This window comes from Spea bombifrons, chromosome 2, assembly GCF_027358695.1.
Source record: "Spea bombifrons isolate aSpeBom1 chromosome 2, aSpeBom1.2.pri, whole genome shotgun sequence".
NCBI lineage: Eukaryota > Metazoa > Chordata > Amphibia > Anura > Pelobatidae > Spea > Spea bombifrons.
Genome location: NC_071088.1, coordinates 121,206,024 through 121,227,691, shown reverse-complemented (window position 1 = coordinate 121,227,691; position 21,668 = coordinate 121,206,024). Strand labels below are relative to the sequence as shown.

Below are 21,668 nucleotides of genomic sequence, written 5' to 3'. Positions count from 1 at the left end.
AGTGATGGACGCGCGGCTCGCGTATTTGCTTTTACTGTATTATGTTATTCCCGTGTGATTCCCGTGTGATGGTCTGTTCAGTGTCCGTGTAATAAAATTGAACTTGTACTATTAAGATAATCTAACATTTTCCATTTTCTACTGCTTTAGACCATTCTTTTCTTTTCCAATCGAGTACCACATTTTTCATATAAGGTATACCAAAGAGTAACTTTTTCCCCAATATATGTCCCTAATAACAAGCAATTCTTATCAAATCACAATAATCCCCCAAAGAAATAGGACTGGCTCAGATATAAGTAGCCCCATTTATACATCATGGTGGAAAATGTTGCCAGTGCATCTTGTATATGCCAGATAAAAGTCAAATCCCTTGCGTGATAAGAATATTGTATCCCGTGAGTTGCCGACACTGCAACATGTAGAAGAAAATGGTTTATATTCATCTTGTTGTTTTCCAGGAACTTGGTACGGAAACCCTGGGTCATTGTACAGATTTTCAGGCCGTCCCTGGATGTGGAATCAGCTGTAAAGTTAACAACATAGAAAGTGTTCTTGTGCAGAGCGAGGAGGGTCTTAATGAGCAGAATGTGTACCGAAGCGCCCTCATCCAAACAGAAGACAGCTCCTTGATCATCTCGCCCGAGCTACAAGGTATTGCTCAGACCTTCTATACTAATAGATTTAAATAAGAACTTTCCTTTCAGTTCAAATCCACTGATCTATACATTAGGGGCTTTTCAGCTGTAAGACTGCCTGCCTGGCATAAATTAATGTATTTCTTTTTGAGCTGAAGCTTGTATCCCAAGTGTAAATATGTTGGGCCATTGAAGTTTCTTTGAAAGTTATAGTTCACCCAAGCAGGCGTAATCGTACTCCTGTGATTAATGGGAGTAGAGGCATCCCCTGTGTTTCCAAGGGCAAAAAATGAAACGGTTAGATGTCCCAAGTTAATTAAATGTATGCTATGGCTGGATTTAGATCCCGGTCACCAACAATGGGAGAAAATACTGGATTGGAGTTTTATTGGAGCAGAACATGGACTTGTGTTTTCACAACCATCAGCGGTTCCTGCTTATATGGCTCCAGTCCTGAGGAGCACATGGGTATTTTGGGTCGCAATCTGCAAGCCATGTTGCTACTTTCCAAATGTAGTAAATTTGCTTGGGTATTCCTATGTGCACCTAGATATTGTATTCATTCACATGAAATGATCTGGAATTCAGTTCTGTTTCAGTTCACAAGCTCCTGCTGTGCGCTTTTAAGTTTCTCGATTGCCATCTTGTGGTATTAATTGGTATTGCAAGATATTCCAGACATTTTTTCAATCTTTATAAGGATTTATTGGGTGCGATACGGCACAGAGCGGTTTTGTAATTACAGGCTGTAAACAGCATGTATGTTCAGTAATTGTTTGTATTACTATTCTGGCTGACTAGGCTAAATAAAAAAAAATATACATAAAGGAAAGTTTGCAGGAGTGTAGTTTCAACGTCTCACTTCACTGCTCCTCCAGCGAGAAGGACTGAGCTGGGTTCTGTGCTGGGATCAGGGCCGGACTGGCGATGACTGGGCTGTCCTGGTACTTTAATGCCAGTGGCTACCTAATGAAGTTGGCCACTTTCTGCGCACGGCAGCACCAGATGAGCACATTGGATGAGTGTGTGGCACCGTTGGCCAGCATCCCACCTGGCATTTGCCCAATGTGCCAGATGACCAGTCCGGGATGGGCTGGGAAACACTTAATTAATGGAACCTGTTCTTGAAGTGAACGGAAAAGTTTAATTGTGTGACGTTTGATTGTAAATGACATAATCTTAATTTATATATAACGAATGCAGCTTGTCTTCACTTCATTTTGAAAAATATGTGCTTGTTCCAGGTGCCGGAGCCTCACAAGCCCACTATGTTTTAATTGGAAACCGAGAGTGGATGAGACGCAATGCGCTACACATTTCCCGTGATGTTGATGAAGCCATGGCTAGCCACGAAATGAAGGGACAGACGGCAGTACTAGTAGCAATAGATGGTAAAGGCTTATGTTTTGTTTTCACTGAAATATGTAGTTTATGATGAAAATGTTAAAATCAAATATTTAAGTGCTTAGTTTAGATATGCTGAAATAATGAGTGAGCGGAAAGGTATCTACTGCCATGAAAATAACTTTGGATTGAACACTGGTTCCTGCATACCTTGGGTTATCAATGGAATTAATACACTTTGTGTTGGGTTTACTGTACACACGTGTGTTCTTTTGTAGGTGGTTTGTGTGGCATGATCGCTATAGCGGACACCGTGAAACAAGAAGCTGCCCTTGCTGTACATACGCTTAAATCTATGGGTGTGGATGTGGTATTGATTACAGGGGACAACAGGAAAACTGCCAAAGCCATTGCCACGCAGGTATGATATTACTGCTTATTTTCCATGTCGTGGTGGCTGGAAACTATCCAATAAGTTGGTTTCATCGTAAGTATGAAGTAAGTCGTACTTTTTCTTAACACCCACTGGTTTGGTCTGTCTAGGTTGGCATCACAAAAGTGTTTGCCGAAGTCCTTCCCTCTCATAAGGTTGCAAAGGTCCAGGCCCTCCAGGATGAAGGCAAGAGAGTGGCCATGGTAGGGGATGGCGTCAATGACTCCCCAGCACTTGCCAAAGCCGATGTTGGTATTGCCATCGGGACTGGAACTGATGTCGCAATTGAAGCTGCCGATATTGTTCTTATCAGAGTATGTCTTTTTTCCCCGATTACGTTGGCTAGCTTATGGAATGTAATAAGTTCATTAGATCAGTCTTTTAGATGCATTCACATAGCATGTAAGGGCATTAGATGCCTAATATGCTTTACATTTAAAACAATCTTCAGATTCGTACAGTATTAATGGTTTTCCTTTTTCTGGAGAATTCCCCACATTCTGCAAATGCCACCAGTGGTACGTTACAAATCCTGAAAAGGAACCAATGTAGTGGATCAATAATTTTTTGGGGGGCAATATAGGGATCCTTAAAAAATTTCCTTGAAATTGAAAGCTTTCTTGTGTCTATGCAAAAAGTGAGTATCGCTTCTATGTGCAGATAATAGATAGATAGCAACCCTTAATGTTGATTGCATCTGTTCTGCTTACAGAATGATTTACTTGATGTTGTTGCCAGTATACACCTTTCCAAAAGGACCGTGAGAAGAATACGATTAAACTTTATTTTTGCATTAATCTATAATCTCCTTGGAGTACCCATAGCAGCAGGTAAGTTTGTAACCTCTCTGGCGGTGCATTATGTACTCATATTAGCTGTCAGGGTTGTGCTAAGCTGGATGTAGTCTGACAGAAAAGGGGAGTCATTGGGGTTACAGCCAATACAGCTGTATAGGGCCCAGCATTTAGAGGGCCACTGGAACCCCTACCATCTACACTAGTGTATCCCCAATCCTGCATGGAATACCAATGCATTCCTGGAGAAAGATGGAGGTACGGTTTTTCAATATGGAGGCACCTTGTGAAATTGTGATGGGCCATGACAGAGTGGGGCCCTTACCAAAGCTGATACTGGGCGTGTAGATTTATGATGGTGGTTGTGGAAAGGAAGAATGGCAGTTCTCAGAAGTGCGTATGGATGGAGAAAATAAGGGGGCTTCGAGGCTGTGTCTTAACTGGTAAAAGTGATGTTTTTTCCCCGTCTTTTTGTGTTATCTACGCCAACTGAGGATGCACTAAGTGCTACCTCGCTTGATGCAGGCTGTATTCCTTGCAGCATTTGGACCAGTTTATAACAAAGGTCCAGGTTGCAAGGTGGTGGCAATAGTCACCTCAAGTCTTAGGTTGGATATTGATGCAGAATCCATAGCAACAGTTTCGTAACAATTTGTTATTTAATGAAAACAAGGTTGCTGTGTTTAGAAATTAAGGGATATGTTTCTTCAAACAGAACTTTCGGTAGTAGGACTGCTTGAGTAATTTTATAACAAGCAGAAAAATATCTTGTTCAAGCAGTAGACCACAAAATTGGCTCATCATCTACAAGTGGAGGAAAGTATACTGGTATGTAGGTATATGCTTTTATGTGTAGTGTGTGTCTGTCTAGTAGAATCTTAACAGGCTTAACAAACACAAGTATAGGCACTCACACCCCTGAATATACTACAGAATGGTCACTGCTTCCCACAGTGCCCCAGTCTCCTTTGTTGGGGTAGGTGTGATTTGTAGGGTAGTCTTCTGGAGCTCCCGGGATTAACCAGATTTCATTGTCTTTACAAGGTGCGTTCTTGCCATTGGGACTTGTACTGCAGCCATGGATGGGCTCAGCGGCAATGGCGGCATCCTCCGTGTCTGTGGTTTTATCTTCACTACAGCTGAAATGGTAGGTACTGCTGATAGGGTCAGACTATGGTTATAGTATATGTCCCATAGGATACATGTTCTACACAGAACCTAGCGGACTTCTTTTCTAATGCAGTAATGTTTCCTACCAGCTACAGAAAGCCTGATGCTGACAGATACGAGGCTCGGGCCCAAGGATGCATGAAACCACTGACACCATCGCAGATTAGTGTCCACATTGGGATGGATGACAGGAGACGAGATTTGCCGAAGACCAGTGCATGGGATCAGATCAGCTTCATCAGCCAAGTGTCTCTGTCATCTCTGTCCTCTGACAAAGCATCTCGGCAGAACTCCTTAGCAAGGGACAGGCAAGACAAGTGGTCTTTGCTGATCAACGAAAGGGACGAGGATCAGTACATGTAATGTAATGACGTGTCTGGTGGCATCATCAGATGAGTTACTGAACTGAGAGCATGTATGGCAGGATCATCATAAGGGACCAGCTCTGTTGTAAGCACCTAGATGCTTCTCCCTTATCAAACTACTGCCACTATATAGCATCATGGCATCTAGTGATGCACTCTCTGAAAGCTTTTCGGTGAAATACAGATTCAGTGGGTTGACGAGGTACTGAACTAAGAGCAATACAAGTACATTCCACAATTATTACTTTCAGTGCCAGACTGTCCCCAAGGGTTCAAAGCAGACCGAGTCAGTTAATAAGGATGGAGCATATTTTTTTATTGGTAGTTCTGACAATCCTCCATGACATTACATGCATTCTTTTAACCGACTGTGAATGGGTTTGCAGTTGCAGAGATTATTTATTACAGAGCAGTTCCCCTGTAGAGAGAGAATCACAGGAGTAACCTAGAAGTGGAAGACAAATGTTTGGCATTTTTAGTATGTGAATTGAATCAGGGATAACCAGGAATGTGACAGTTTCCCTTTAACTAGCTTTGGGATATGCAAAGTGTCTATGATGTGTATGCGTGTGTGTGTGTGTATGTATGTGTGATGTAGATCAATGAAGCATAAGAGTTAATATCAAGATGAAAACAGCTGTTAATGTGATACATTTGTAATCAAAATGCCTCTTGTATGCTTTGACTGCATTTTCTCCCACACACCGATATGATGTGCCTAGTAGCATGAATTGCACTCGTCTCATTATTAAAAGGAACTACAGCTTCATGCGTTCTTTTAAATTGTGACAGTTTTTAAGCTAAAGTGATGTCCAGGACGTGTACTGAAGAATGTAACCCTGCTGAACTAAAAGCCAAAGACCCCATCGTTTGCTGGTATAGGGATATTGTCCTTAACATGTTTGGATTTGGATATCTGTTCTTATTTTTGGATTTCTGTGTATAGTGTGTTTTTTAAACTGTGACCAATGTAGAGTTTTCTAATCAGTAGCTAAATGTTTTTTAACAAAAGTATGGGCAGTGAGACTGCTGACTGGGTCATTTTGTTACACAGCAGTGCGCTAGGCTTTATATATATATATATATATATATATATATATATATATATATATATATATATATATATATATATATATATATATATATATATATATATATATTATAATAATGCAGCCAGGAAAATCTGTAGACTTCCAAAAACTCATCTATTCCTTTATGGATTTTCCACTTTCTACTTCTTTTACGTGACCACACACCAGTAAATTTTTACTACTTTGTTATATGAATAGCTCAACAAAATGTACATCACATGATATAGTGGTACAAATGCAAAAAAAATGTTTACACCATGGATCCCAAAGCACATAAAGAACCAAAACAAAATATTCATGAGAAGTTGTCACAATGTAACATATGTATGCAGTTGGACATGCAGACATTTTTTGTGAACTCCGACCGGGAAATCGAGAAAGTGTTGTGAAATTTCAAAATAAAATGCAGAACTACATCAGTCCTGCCATGAAATATCAAATTCTACACAAGTAGTAAGTGGTGATATTGTATAGTGGAAAATAGTGGATTTCAGCTGTATGGTGGTCATTTATAATCTATTCTTCACGATGGATTACAATCTGAGCCTTTGTAGGATTGCTTCATAATATATGTATTGTTTGGTTGGCACAGAAGGGATTGAATGAGTGGCCTAGCTGTGTCGAAATAAAGGCCTTTGTATTGTAATGTAAAAAAAAATTCTATTTTTGTAAAAACGATGAATATTTTGGCCTTGTCTTCCTGAAGCGTATATTGTGCAGGGATTTTATATTTCTGGAGAATATATATATATTATTTTTTACAATTTTAAGTTTTTCAGCCCTTTTACACACTCAATCCTTGTCAAATATTTTCATACAGCACCAGTTAGCAGTAGAGTTTTTATTCTTTGAACGTGGATTTGTGGAAATCTTTACAGTTTCATGTTCACGTTCAATCATAGCATTTATTCTGTACAAAACGTTTTCCGTTCTCACTTCTGTCCAGTCCTCTTCTACACGTCTCTGTTTACACGTAGGTTTGATGCGCTGCTGTCCCGCTTGTGTTCTGACTGAATGTTATTCGTGTTTGTAAATCTTTATTCTTCAACTCCTTATATAAACATTCACATCCCGCCAATATCTTCAATTTGGTATTCCTTTAATAAATGTTTGTTGTGCTCCTGTGCTTTACTTGGGTCTTCTTGACCCTCCTTATGTTTGTGATTCTCATTAAATGAGATCTTTCCTTATTTTTGGAATTTGCTCCATATTTTACATCATTACATGACAATTGTATACATCTTTTCAGGACGGATGAGAAATACCAGATGTTAAGGTGTCCTCTCATTGGTCTTGTTTTTGCACAGTGTACAGATAAATCGTCTTTGTCTTGGTGTTTTTTCTTCTCCCATTTGAAATGAAACCCCAGATCACTACTTGTATTGAGAGTGTGGTAAATGAGTGGAACAGCCTTCCAGCAGAAGTGGTAGAAGTTTACACAGTAAAGAAATGTAAACATGCATGGGATAGGAATACAGCTCTCCTGAATCCAGTAGGTGAGATCTTTTAGCAAAAATAAATGACATTATTAATCCCACGGATCCCACTGGCAGGCAGCCGTACCCCTTACCAGGCATTACGTGTCAAAGAACAGGTGAATAGGACAGGTTGCCCTTCCGCGGGATCTGGAAAAGCTAAAACCGCAGCTCGATTTCAGAGCTGAGAGAAGCTGCAGCATAACTCCCTTTGGTGCTGAAGCTACAAAGTGTATGCATAAGCAAACCGGGAAGACTGCAGTTCAAATCTAAACGTGTACATGTCACAGAACCCGAGCGGCAGGGGGACACGCGCCTTTAAAGCAGGTTTTTTCTTATAAGAAATGATGTTGTTCTCATGCTGGAAGAAATTCTCATGCTAGTGTGTTTTAGGTTCTCAATGTATATCAATTCCAAAGAATGAGCTTAATTAAGGTATACATGCTCTAAAAATGAAACATAATTACAATTTTGATTAATCGATAGGAGAATGACAACCTAAGATGGTAATTGAAAGGTAGGCCTGTGATGGGATACATAAATCAATGGATTGTAATGAAAATGTGTTAACATTAAAATGAGTATTTTTGCACACCTACAAATGTTTAATGTTTGCCTTGTACCTTTTAAATTACACATATGAGAATTTGCACAGTATATTTGGTGATATTATAGACAGGAATGTGACTTTATTATAAAAAAAACCAAACATACTTTTATGTATTCTTTTCCTAGGTCAAAACAATAAACTGGATATTGCATACAATACAATACATACTGTGGTGTCTCTTAATCTGTGAGTTTATATATAGCACATGCTGGGAAGAATCATATATATCCTCAAATCATGACGGATCAAATAACTTGTTGTGTTTCCACTTCCATCAGTACATCGATGATATCTCGCTCATTTGGCGAGGTTCAACTAGAATCTTTTCTAATCTAATGAAAAAACCCTGCTAAATAGATTCTAATGAGTCCTGAGTTTAGTTTGAGGCCGGCCAATTCAATTGACCCCCCATCAAACCATATATGTTTGAAAACTAGACACCCCAGGGTATTTCAAATGCTAGAATTGTAACTCTCCATGCACTAATTCTACACATTTTACTTCAGGTATGGATTTACCGCTCCTGGTATGTGTCACTGTCGCATAACACACCAATATGAGTTCAGCAACATCTCCCGAGGACAGCAATCCCACCCATGCATGGGTTTGTGATGTTATTTGGGGGCTTCAAGTCCATATTTTGGAGGTGCATATTTTTTAAATTGGAATTTTGACAAGTTGAAAAACACATTATTTATGAGGTAAAAAGCCACCTTTGCAAGGTGTGCATTTTTTTGAGGAAAACTCCGATTTACAGCATCAAATCAAAGTTTTTTTAATGGATGTCATCTTGCAAGAAGCAAAATCTCTCACAGTGGCGCTTGTGACTGTTTTCCCGAGCAGTCACAGGGTGCCTTGGGTGGGTTTTCAGTGTTGCCTCGCTATCAGGGCATTTTAGCGGCACTGTTTAGGCTGTTTAGCTTAGGAGGGAATTGCTGATCGCCTGCTAAGCTCTTCTAAATTAGGCATTTGTTGCGCTATAGATAATATATATATATAGATATATAGTGGCCGTTAACATCCGGGGGAGGGGCCACATGGGGCTGCTTCTGCAGATCTAGGTGTTATTCAATGCCTCAACACACCCTTTGGGAGAAAACATTTTTGTCAGCCTGCCATTATTAAAAAGGATACATCCCTATTGGCCCAACAGAAGATAGTGACCCCTTTTTTAGCCAACATAAAAAAGAATAAAGATGTAGAATCAAAAAAGAATGTAGAATGCAAGCTTTCAGGACCATAGAAGCCCCTTCTTTAAATGGAATCGGATGGAATACTGAGGCTGGGGTCTAATCACAAAAGGGAGAGTTGCCTAGCATCTGTATCCATTAGGAAGGGCCAACACTAGCACATTTCTCCAGAAAAAAAGCTGAGGTGGCCCTGTATAATGTATAATTCAATGTGTTCAAAGACTCCCTGCAGCAAAAACTCACTGGAGTTGGATCTCCACAAGTAAAGGCGCTGAAACAAAACTCTGCCGCCAACTCTACCTTTAGTGAATAGACCCATTTGCCAATTGGTGTATTTTAATGGACGCTTAGAATGGTTGTAGCCAAAATCAGAGCCGGTATTATGGACCGCCTGGCCCAAGGGTGTTCTTTCTCATGTACTGAAATGTTAAACGTGACACGCAGGAAAACTCATAATTGTAGCATCACAGAAATGATACCATAAACTCCATACAGTGTTAACCCTTTCACCATCAGTTTTGTGAATACATTTTGCCCGGATGCTTTTTTTTTACTCTTCAATTAAAAAAAAACAACTAGTTTACAAAAGCAACCATTATTAGCATCTCCCCAGGCCAGCTTTACGGTTACCGGATTTACACGGTGCGTCCTCTGTAAATGACTAAAAAAAGATACGTGATTTCAAGCAGGTCAGTAGAATACACAAGCAATATGTTGAAAATACAGTATTCAGGAATCTTATGACACGTGAAATGTTAGCCAGTATGAAGATTTCTAGCTGTCATAACCTTTTTAAGATAAATTAATAATTTATATCACCCATTCCAAGCTTAAGTACACCCCAACTTTTAATTCAATTTTCTACTTAGGAAAGGGGATAAAGGAAGTGCGTCATTTTTTCTATCAGTTAAATTCACGTACAAATGAACTCATGAAGGAGCTGAAACCTCAGCAACACAACCTAAACTTTCATCTCACAACCTCAAGGCGCCAAAGACCCACCCCCACAAGTCCTCCTGTCAGAAAGCGTTTACGGTGACGCAACGGGGCGGGGCTACAGCTCCGGGCGCCGGTTACCGGCCATTGCCTGGCGTCAGAGGCCAGCCCCTGAGGGAGGAGCAAAAGACTCAAAGGAAGGGAATCTCAGGCAGTGCAGTGCGGAATATTGTCTGATAGAGCTGGGAGGGAAATGTCGCTGTATAGAAACACGGTGTGGTTCCTGAAGGGGCTGCGGGAGTATACCAAGTAAGTGACGCCGCGAGCGGGGTGTGCTGGACGTAGTGCTGCTGGGAGTGATGCTCTGCAGCCACCGGGGGTTAAATACAACGCTTCGGTGACCAAACATTCCAAACCGGCGAGCTCTGCAATAATCATAATAATAATACTAGCAATAATCGTAATAATAATAGTAATCCCAGTCTGCTGCCCGCTTTGTGGTTTGGTAGGAAACACGTTTCCATACCTGGATTGCTGTCTTTGGCTTCCTGGTAGAGTAGGTGTCAATAAGCTGTGCTTGCTTTGCCGAGCTGGTTAATAATGGGTTAATGGGTAGTAATAAGCCGTGATGTCAGTGTCTGTGTATATTATGTGTGTGTATATATATATATATATACACACACACACACAGTGCATGTAGGATCGGTGTAGGGAAGGCGTGTTGCCCGTGTTGTGCAGGCTGATGGGTGCTGTCAGTGTTGTGTAATTCACATATATAAGCGCTGTGTGATATAATATATTATCTAATGCTCTTACATAGCGCAGTTATTATTTAACCCCACGGTCACACATGCTTATGAAACTTTATGGCTGAAAGGGTGACGGTGCATCAGCCTGGAGGTTTGTTACAATGTTACTTATTATGTTTTATTTAAGATATACATTAAAATATAATGGATTTTTTTAGAGATATATTTTAGGGTTGTAGCAGCAATAGGGAATTTGCATAATTTTACCTTTAATTTGGATTCCTTTTGTTTAAAATACATAAGTTACTTTTTAATTACCTTACCTGCTCCAGTTTTATCATCCCTTATATTTAGTGCCCCCCCCCCGAATGAGGTCATACTGCTTGGATATAGGGACTGTAAGAAGTGCTGCATATATTGTTGGCACTACGTAAATAAAATGTAATAGCAGTAAATACTGTATTATAAATATATAATGCTGCCTTTAGCTAGGATAAATGCAGACTTTAATCTCGCCTGACATGTATTGGTTTTTAGTTTAGTTAGGTATCCTATAAAATATAACATAATAATATATATTTATATTACGGTATATTGCCCAAAACTGTATTCTGCGCTCGGATTTCTTCTGTAATTTTGATATCTGATAAAACGTGTTGGATAAATTCAGGTTGATCTAGCACCCCTTTTCATTAAGTTATCAAACAAAAATGTAATAGCGCAGAACAAATGGTAAAATCCTGACTCTTGAGCCGGAGGCATGAAGGATGGGAAAGATTATACTTTCTGCAGTTGTGTAGCGTGGAAGCCAAGCGCTGTAGTCCTAACGATGATGTAGGAAGACTGTATGGGAGGACTGGCGGCGTTGGCTGAATGTCTGTTAAAATGATAAGCGGTGGAAAGGATCTTTCGCTGTAGGGTCCCGGAAGAAACGCTAGGTCTGGGAGGACGTTTGCAGGTCCGTGGAACGCGAGTATGATGGGGCCTGAGTTATGTTCAGTGTTTCTGTTTATCCGTAAAACTTTTTCATTATTTTATTCCAGGAGTGGATATGAAGCTGCCGCCAAGCACTTTGTTGCAGAAGATCTGGAAGTTGATGTTACTGGAAAGCATTACATGATTACAGGTGCTAATAGTGGGATTGGCAAAGCTGTGGCCACGATAATAGCAAAAAAAGGTGAGACACAGCGAGTGGTGATTAAAACCCACCCCTGGGGGGGGATTTAGGGGTTTATTAACTAAAACCGTTTGTGAGTTACAATATCGGTTCCCTAACTTAACCGTGTATTATGAAGGACAAATGCCAGCAGGTTTGTCCTGTAAGAACCGCTAGATTGGCTCCGTGTAATGCATAGCTAAGTTGGTATGATTTTTAAGTCACATGACCTATTTAAAGAGACACTTTATTGCCCCTGACAGCCCAGTAAAAGAAGAGAATGCATTAGAAGTAACCTAGTGGTTTAATACATGTTCTCCAATTACCTGGGTTAGTAGGGCTGCTCCCCTCCTCTGTGGTATGATGATTCTTGTCACTGATTGGCTGTGTCAATCAGCCAATCGGTGGCAAGACAGAGCTCCCATTGAAATAAATAGAGCCCCTGCCCCAAGCATAAAATGGTAAATAGACTTTCCTAATAATTTTTATTCTGCAAACTATGTATAACCAGGAAGAAAGATAGGCGCAGATGTGATGGAAACATGTAACTGCTTAACTTGGTTTGAGTACATAAAGGCTGTTTAGTTCAAATAAGGAGAAATGTTAGAATACAAGCTCATAATCTAAATCTCTTACCCTCTGGTTTCAGATGTAAAGTGAGGAAGTTGCTGAGAGGGTGATAGATAAATGGAACAGCCTCGAAGCAGAAGAGGTAGAGGCTAATACAGTAGGGAATTTTAAATATATAAAGAGTAGGCGTGTGGCTGTCCTAAATCTAAGATGAGACCAAGGTCTTAAGCACTGGGTCTCTGTATTAGGACTATTTGGGCTGAAAAGTTAATTGTAAAATTCTATATTTCTGTGTAAAGAGATTCTCCAACCTGCACAACAATACACAATACATACATAGACATAATCGCACATTTATAATTAACTGTAACAAAGTTATTTTAACTGCCCATTATTAAGAAATAACTGTTTCTCTCAATCCTTTTAGGAGGTTCTGTGCACTTGGTGTGCAGAAACCATGAGCGTGCAGAAGAAGCCAAGAAGGAGATTATTGACGGCACCGGAAACCAGGTATGTGTAAAATACAAAAAATTCTCAATTATCATACTTTATACTGCATTTAAAGCATCAAGTAAAAAAAACAATGTCCTTATGTTTGTGTTCAGAATGTTTGGGTGCATTTGCTGGATATGTCCAATCCGAAACAAATATGGGAATTTGCAGAAAAATTTAAGACCGAGAACAAGCTGAATGTCTTGGTAAGTTGAGCTGCAAACACCCACACACTGCATGTCTTGTGCCTCTATGTTTTTTTTAAGCAAGTGGGCCATTCTCTGGGCAATAAAGAATGTATTGTTCGTGCACATACACACATTCGTGCACACACACACTCACACACTTACAACCATAGCAACCAGTAGAAGTTTCCTGCTGAATAGACTATTCTCTTGGTTGATGGTCATGAGGCAACACTTCAAAGTTTGCACTTTTTATACACAACCCTGAATGTTCAATGGTGATGTTACTTTGGTGCTTGTGGAAGTAATGTTGGTGGAGGCGGCTGAATGAAGAACAGGTGATTAAGGATTGAGTCTTTACATCAAGCAGAACGTGCAGACTGTATAGTCTTCATCTGTTTCTATGCTAGCTTTTCTATGCTGATGATCATTGTGTAGCCACTATTAATGAAATAATTATAGTCTGCTTTATTTGGTAGAATGAATTAGGTCAGGCCCCAAAGGGGTTGCTCTAAAGTAAATAATCTGCCACAAGGGCTGAGATGAAGTTTTTTAGTATGATGTCTTTCAAATTCTGCCATATTTGCTAGAATTTGATAACTCAAAATTATGTAAAGATTTACTAATCACCTTTTTGATCTTATGTGATATGTAATTATATGACTGCTATGTTTGTAGATAAACAATGCCGGTTGCATGGTGAACAAAAGGGAACTGACAGATGATGGCTTGGAGAAGAACTTTGCTACCAACACTCTGGGTAAGCGCTTACAAGCCAAGCAGTGTGCAGATTAAGCACATATACTATTGTCTTCCTAACACAGATATTATTCTGCGTCCCTCTGTGCATGCCTACGCCACAGAGGTTCTTCCTCAATGTAAATGGGTTTTGTCTAAAAACTTACATGTAAAGTCTAATGGTTAGGAAACAATGAATGTGCCGTAAAATTAAACACTATAGATGCCAGCAGTACATAAAATCTGTTTAAAGTCTATGTAAAAGGAATATCTTTCAGTCCAATTAGAATTCCGGTCAAGTGCTTTGCTGGCTTTCTGCCATTCTCTCTAAAGGAAAAGAACTAAAAGGTCAGACCAACATATTAAAAGCTCCAATTTAAAACCATCTCAGAGGAATGTTCGTCGTGCTCGGCAGCTTTGTCTATTTATTGGTGGTCGCTCATTAAAATTGTCAAAATGGAGCAGATTTGGTTTAAGACAGTGATGGGCAACCTTTTTGGCGTGGTGTGTCAAAAATCGGCAAAAAATCGAGCATAATTCGCGTGGTGTGTCACTTCGACAAAAAAACATAATTTTGCGCAATTTATAGTTTAAACTACAAAAATGTATAATTGCAATATATAATTGTATTTAATAAACCAAAAACAAATTATTTAACATACCTGCTTAGTAACTACTTACCTTTCAGGAGTCCTGCGGTGGGGGTGCAAGGCCTCTGCCACTGTATGGAGCAGTATAGAGTGATGGGAGTTATGATGTACTTTAGAGCATAATTATATAATGAAAAATACATTGGAAATGGTACAGCATAACACCCATCACTCTCACACACTTACCAATCCACACGCATACCAATCCACACGCATACCAATCCACACGCATACCAATCCACACACATACACCAATCCACACACATACACCAATCCACACACATACACCAATCCACACACATACTAATCCACACACATACAACAATCCACGCACATACACCAATCCACGCACATACACCAATCCACGCACATACACCAATCCACGCACATACACCAATCCACGCACATACACCAATCCACGCACATACACCAATCCACGCACATACACCAATCCACGCACATACACCAATCCACGCACATACACCAATCCACGCACATATACCAATCCACACACATACACCAATCCACACACACATACCAATCCACACACATACACCAATCCACACACATACACCAATCCACACACACATACACCAATCCACACACATACACCAATCCACTCTCACTGTATGCTTTCCTACCTTTCCTCTTTTCTCCTTACAGCTCCTTTTCCTGCTCTTCGCTCCTCTTCTTCTTCAGTTCTTCTTCCGAGGGCACGGGGTTCAGAGGGCACGGACAGCGGTGGGCGCGGCTTCAGTGTTGTGCGCCGGGATCTGACAACAAACCCCGGCGCACAACAGCTGTTGCCACGCGGATCGCAAGGGAGTGGTATCGGAGGTCTTTAACAGACCTCCGGCTCCCTTGAGTGATTTTAAGCCGGGTTCAAGGGAAATCCTTGAACCGGCTTAAAATCACTCAAGGGAGCCGGTGGTCTGTTAAAGACCTCCGATACCGCTCCCTTGCGAGCCTGCTCCTCCACCGCCCCGCCCCCCGCTAGGTACGCTACTGCACGTCCCCCCCCTTTTTTGGGGGGGTGACACGCGCAGGATTTCCTGCGATTCATCCTCGGCTCCTGCACGGCCGCCGAGGATGAAAGAATCTGTGCTGGAGGACCCGTTCCTCCAGCACAGATTCTTTCATCCTCGGCGGCCGTGCAGGAGCCGAGGATGAATCGCAGGAAATCCTGCGCGTGTCACCCCAAATGGCTACGCGTGTCAGCAGTGACACGCGTGTCATAGGTTCGCCATCACTGGTTTAAGAGCTAGTTGCTTAAGGTTTGACCAATAATACTGTGAAATATAAACACTACGAAGGGGTTTAGTTCTACACTCGATATGTCGGTTCGGCTACTAGGGGAGGGATGGCCTTGTAAGCAGACAATGCTATATGTTTAATTAATTTTAGCTCAGTTGTAATGGGAACGATATCTTGCACGGTCGGTAGTAATTCAGCATTAACTTGGATTTATAGAAACACAGAATTTGACAGCAGATAAGAACCATTCGGCCCATCTAGTCTGCCCGTTATCCTGATGTGAAGACTTGGTCACATCTTAGAAATGCCATACTCGCCATATGCGTGCAAGTTTAAATCCCCTCACTGTTTAGCCTTTACCACACCTATTGAGGGGCTATTCCACTTACCTACCGCTATTTCGGTAAAGCCAAACCTCCTTAAATTCCATCTAAGCCTCAAGTTTATTTCAAATGAGGAGAAATGTTAGAATGAGAGGTCAGTCTGAAACTATTTTCCTGTACCTTGTTACTCATTTATGTATTTTAAATTCTCTGAGAGCTGAGCTTCCCTGCACCCTTCTCAGACTGGATTGATTTGGAGTCCATGATGCTGGAGAATTATAATTCATGCTGACAGTGCTGCTTGATTACTTCTATTCTCAGGTACTTACATTCTTACGAAGGCAATGCTACCTGCTCTGGAGAAGGAAGAAGATGCAAGAGTTGTAAGTACTTTGTCATTCTGCTAATCTAAATATTTAGTACAGGTTTTCTCTGTAGATATTCACCCAGAGGGACATTTGGGATTGTGAAAAAGAATTAGACATTACATGAACCCTGAGGGAATATAAGGGCTGGGCTCGCAGGTACACTTGACAAATATTCAGTTGACTAAATCATTAAATGTAAAACAAGAAAATTTTTTCAAACTAAAAACAGTTGTTTTCAATGTCATAAACAACAAAAATGGGGTTCAGTCTGCCAAGCAGTAAAATGGTTAATTCACTCTGTGTATTTGTCGGATTCTGCTTTGAAGACATGTAATAACGGTCTCATAATATATACTACAGGTAAACGTCTCTTCGGGAGGTATGCTGGTTCAAAAGCTAAACGTTTCTGACCTCCAGTGTGAAAATGGGACGTTTGATGGAACGATGGTATACGCTCAGAACAAGGTGGGCTCTCGTTATGGCCTTTGGGCTTAGATATATAGATATACACACCCTCGCACTTTTTAATTTTAAAACAGAAGGTTCTTTAGGTTTGGTAATAATAATAAAGTTCAGTTTTGCATTGTTACAAAAAAATACAGCCAATAAATTGCCATGTGAAATAAACCGCATATTGTAAAATGCAATATGGAGAGGTTGCATAAATTCAATTGTAGAAGCATTTAATGTTTTGTTTATTTTTAGCGTCAGCAAGTCATTTTAACAGAGTTGTGGGCTAAAGCACATCCAAAAGTCCATTTCTCCGTCATGCACCCAGGCTGGGCTGACACACCAGGTAAAACATCGTTAAATTAGCATGAGCCTAAATGTTTCTTTTCCTTTTTATTGTATGGCTGATACCCCACAGCTAAGCTCTGTTAACATACTTTCATGAATTTACAGAGTCACTAAACCTTTCCCTGATAAATGAACACAATCCTTTTTTTGTAAGGGTATAGTGAGTGATTTCCAGATAATGTGATAATCTGTTTGGTTCTCTAATGCCTGTCATTTCCCAGACAACAGACTTGAGTCAGGCAGCAGCCGCCAAGTTTTGATCTCGGTGGGTTCTTTTAGTGCCGGGTGAGGAATTGAACCGTGTGGAGACCCGTCCATGTTGCTCATGGGGCTGTGGGGGGCTTAATATCTTTTCGGCCCATGAGTCATGAACACACTGCATTTTCCTTTAAACATTTGGTGCCAAACTGATGCCTGCATCTAGATTAATATATATATGTTTTTTTCTTGAAGCTGTGAGGTCCTCCATGCCGGATTTTTACGAGAAGATGAAGAATAGGTTACGCACAGAGGATCAGGGAGCGGACACCGTGGTGTGGCTGGCTATATCTCCAGCTGCAACACAGCAGCCCAGCGGCCTCTTCTTCCAAGGTAACGCCTGCCTGGATTTATCTTCCTTGTCTGTTATTCTGTATAATGAGTTCCAGATGTAAAGCTATTCTTCTGGAAGATGCATGCTATGGGGGTCATAAGGGAAGACCGGCACTTTTGATACAGACCTATGATTTTGGTAACCAATTTAGCTCCGCCAATGGAATTGATAACCATATTTAAATGAAGACTTTTGACATTTTTCTAAACCTGTAACGACTATTAACTGCTTGAATCAAGACTCCTGTTAAGGGCATTTACGTGACAATTGGCAAACAAGAATTTATTTTATCCTGCTTATTCTTAAAGAGAAACTTAAGACACAGATAACAAATGGTATGAGAGGACATGGATCTGAGCTTAATATGGCTATATCCTTTTTCCTTACTGAACATAAGAACCTTGAGTTCAATAATTGTTTAATTTTAAATGTGGTTGTACAGAAGACCTTTATCCACCCAGTTTGAAGCTGAGATATACTTTATTTTATAGATCGAAAACCTGTTTCCACCCATTTGCCTTTGGCAAGTACGCGTTCCTCTCCTGCTGATGAAGAGGAGCTTCTGAGGAACCTGGAGGAGCTTTCACAGAAGTTTGCGCCAGCGACTGGTACCCCATAACACATGGGGTCGCTTTACAGCTCCAGAATGAAATGATACCTACTTCGGCAATTGTTTACTGACCAGTGGACCTTAATGTTTAATGCAGTCTCAGGGGTGACTTACCAATACCTCATAACTGTATGTTCAAATGCTAGCATGAGACTGTTTAGTCTGCATAGTCTTGTGTTCTCCAGATATTAATTCATTACTTACCTGTAAGGCTGATGTCTACTTTCATTATTTGAGCTTTTTATATGGGGATCAAGCAGAAGGGCTTGAAGCTTTGAGCTCTTGTGGCACATGGTTAAGAATACCTTACAGAATCTCTACCCAGATTAGGGATTTTGTATCAGCCAGGGCTGGTTTGCCAAGCAGTCTTTCCTTTTAGGTTTTTGGCTACCAGCATAAACCAGGAGCCAAGTCACTTTGGGAAGGCTGTCTTAGAGGTCTTCTGTTTTTTCTCACATATTCAACCAGATAAGCAAAATAAGCAGTGCTTTGTGAACATGTATGACTGGTGCTAATAGACATTTCATCTTCTGTCTGCCATATGAAGTTTTTTATTATTATACATTTGGATCTATTGTTGGCCAAAGATACAGAATAATGAAATATTTCTAATGTTGCTATATAGTAACACTTTACGTGCACAGCTGCCTTGGATTGTGATTGGCTGTTACTCAACAATCAGAAACATCAATGGACCAGGTAGCAACCAGTAGCACGTACTGCAAATGGTAACCTGCAAATTGTAGATGAATTGCAGGAGTGTTAATCTTTTCAGCTGGAGGTCACACAACGTATTTTTCTAAGGAACACATACTGTTTGCATACAGTTTGTTTATTAGACATCTTAAAGTTTTAGGAGGGTGTAAGCTAAATTTGTGAGAATCTCCCTTCCCTGAGTTATGGGGTTTTTTTTTTGTATCTCCTTTCAATGATTCTATTGAAGGGTGAGAACACAAACATCATTTATTAGCTCGGGCCAGCTATTTATGTACCCATTTTCTACAACCTCAGATGATCATCCTGGAGATAAGGAACAATGTATGGTATGCTAGTGCACGGTCTAAAATGATCTACCAGGACGATTTGGTGCTGTACTAAGAAGACTAGTGTACTATTAATATGTGTAACCTGGAGGTGGGGAAACTGACTGGGGGACTATGTGTGTGAACCATAAAGCTGGGTGGGCTTGGGAAAGATCAGGTAAGCTGAATACTTTGTGTAAAACGAAACTATTATTGGATAAATTGATATCTATACAGATGAGTTACAGGACAACCAAGCAACAGTGGGAGGGTGAATTATCCATAAAATACAATAAGCTTGGTTGGGTTAGCTGTTGTCCATAGGACAGTAATGCCATATGCTGGGATAAATGTCTGTAATTCAGCATCTACTCGATAGCTGCCTGTGTGTGTGTGTGTGTGTGTGGGGGGGGGCTATTTGATAAATTTACAGAGTATGACCAGTAAAGGGAAAAATTTACTTTCATTACACCTATAGGGGCAAGTACAGAACAGGCAGTGGTATTCCGCATCCCAGATCCCAGCCTGTCCTACGAAGAGCCTCCATCCAGGGTTTACATCGCAGGACCAAGAGTAAATCGAGCCCTGGATCTCAGAGCAGACACCTTCTTCCATCCAAACTCCTCCTGGGTGTAATGTTTTCCAGCTGTCTTTCTCAGGAATAATAATAATTCATCTTCAACACTATCCTGTTTGTTGGGGTTTTAACTATATTGCCAGAATGACCCATGTAACAATCGTCCGATTGTTAAATAACAGGGTATACTCAGTGGTGCATCTAGTCTGAAGGCTGCCATTCAGCGCTACGTGTTTTTTTCCGTTTGGTTAATCCAACATATATGTATTCTATGTATTAATATACGCTCGTCATCATCATTTCTTCTTATACATAACCTAGGAATAATTTCTGTATTTTTGCAGTATATATATATAATTTTTTTTTTACAGGTTTGTGTGTTTTGACAAACAAGTGAATAAATTACAAGATTCAGGATGAATGCCTGCAAATACTTTTATTATTTACACTGTGCATTAACAGGTAGCAAAAACATGTTTTAATGTCTATAGAGAAATCATTTAAATGAATCTAGTACATAGTACACAATTAAGTCATGTAGAAATTAGCATTAGTACATTAATTAAAATATGGTCCCTTTTTATTTCTCATTTTTATAAATAAAACATAGCAGCAGCGATGACACAAACAGGAAAAGCCATCGAACCTGGGAAAGGTCACGGGGATCCGACTCTGCCACTCCAGCCGCCATTGATGCCAACTCCCATGATGCTCAAGAGGACGTTTGCATTATGGGAATGGAAGTTTCTAAGCAGCTGGAGAGTCGGAGCTTGCTGATTTAGTGACTTTAAGAGACTAGTACTCACCCACAAACCCGTAGGACTTGGAATAATGAATATGAGTGCTTTATGGGCTTCTTGACACTGGATAATACAGTTATGGGGCTCAACAACCGGATATTTTTTTGTAGTTATGAAACAAAAAAATGATTAACCAAACATAACTATACAGCAGGTTTTAATAGCATTTCAGTTTCACCAATTCTTTCTTAATATCAGATATTAAAATCTACTTCACTTATAAGGAGGAGAGATCGGAACAATATGTAATTTTACAATAAACACTTGTCATATGCAGTGTTAAATATGTTAACACAAACAGTTGAGTTGTGTTGTACTGAAACGTGTAAAGGTGGTTTTAGGTTTTTCCCATTAATAGTTCCCTTTATTTCCACTGTAACACGCAGCGATACATATTTGTAATGGGAAGTCAACCAAAACCATTTATTCTTTTTATCTAAATCCAAATATCACTAAAGTATGGACATGGCCAATAACGGAGCCCCGGACCAGTGGCTACCAAATGACATCCGTGTGGCCAAGCAAATCCAGCCCCAGGACCTGATCTGCCCCTAGGGCCTGATTGACAGAATGTCAGTTTATGTTCTGCAGAAAAAAAGTGAAGATTTTATTAACTGTAATATATCAACTTCAAATATCTCATTGTTCATCCACTTGTATATAGTGTTCGAATTTCAGTTACACATGTATAGCGAGATGGTTGATGGGAGTTGCAGTCCACAAAAGGCTCATTGGTCC

The 21,668-nt window shown here is 40.2% G+C and overlaps 2 protein-coding genes across 2 annotated transcripts in view; both read left to right on the top strand.

The window, feature by feature from the left end:
• ATP7B (ATPase copper transporting beta) overlaps window positions 1-5,518 on the top strand; it is a 36,069-nt gene extending 30,551 nt beyond the window's left edge. Inside the window, exons 16-22 of the mRNA XM_053456321.1 lie at window positions 462-654; window positions 1,883-2,029; window positions 2,261-2,403; window positions 2,526-2,729; window positions 3,128-3,245; window positions 4,254-4,356; window positions 4,469-5,518. Of these exons, the coding sequence (XP_053312296.1) occupies window positions 462-654; window positions 1,883-2,029; window positions 2,261-2,403; window positions 2,526-2,729; window positions 3,128-3,245; window positions 4,254-4,356; window positions 4,469-4,742 (1,182 nt within the window). The 3' untranslated portion in view covers window positions 4,743-5,518. The remainder of the gene's footprint in view (window positions 1-461; window positions 655-1,882; window positions 2,030-2,260; window positions 2,404-2,525; window positions 2,730-3,127; window positions 3,246-4,253; window positions 4,357-4,468) is intronic.
• Window positions 5,519-10,227: 4,709 nt separating this feature from the next.
• DHRS12 (dehydrogenase/reductase 12) lies at window positions 10,228-18,741 on the top strand. The gene is made up of 10 exons (XM_053457755.1): window positions 10,228-10,355; window positions 11,839-11,972; window positions 12,949-13,031; window positions 13,127-13,219; window positions 13,877-13,958; window positions 16,485-16,546; window positions 16,892-16,996; window positions 17,237-17,327; window positions 17,783-17,920; window positions 18,413-18,741. Exons 1-10 carry the CDS (start codon window positions 10,300-10,302, stop codon window positions 18,538-18,540), a joined length of 972 nt encoding a protein of 323 aa, XP_053313730.1. The 5' UTR covers window positions 10,228-10,299; the 3' UTR covers window positions 18,541-18,741.
• The last annotated feature ends 2,927 nt before the right edge of the window (window positions 18,742-21,668 follow it).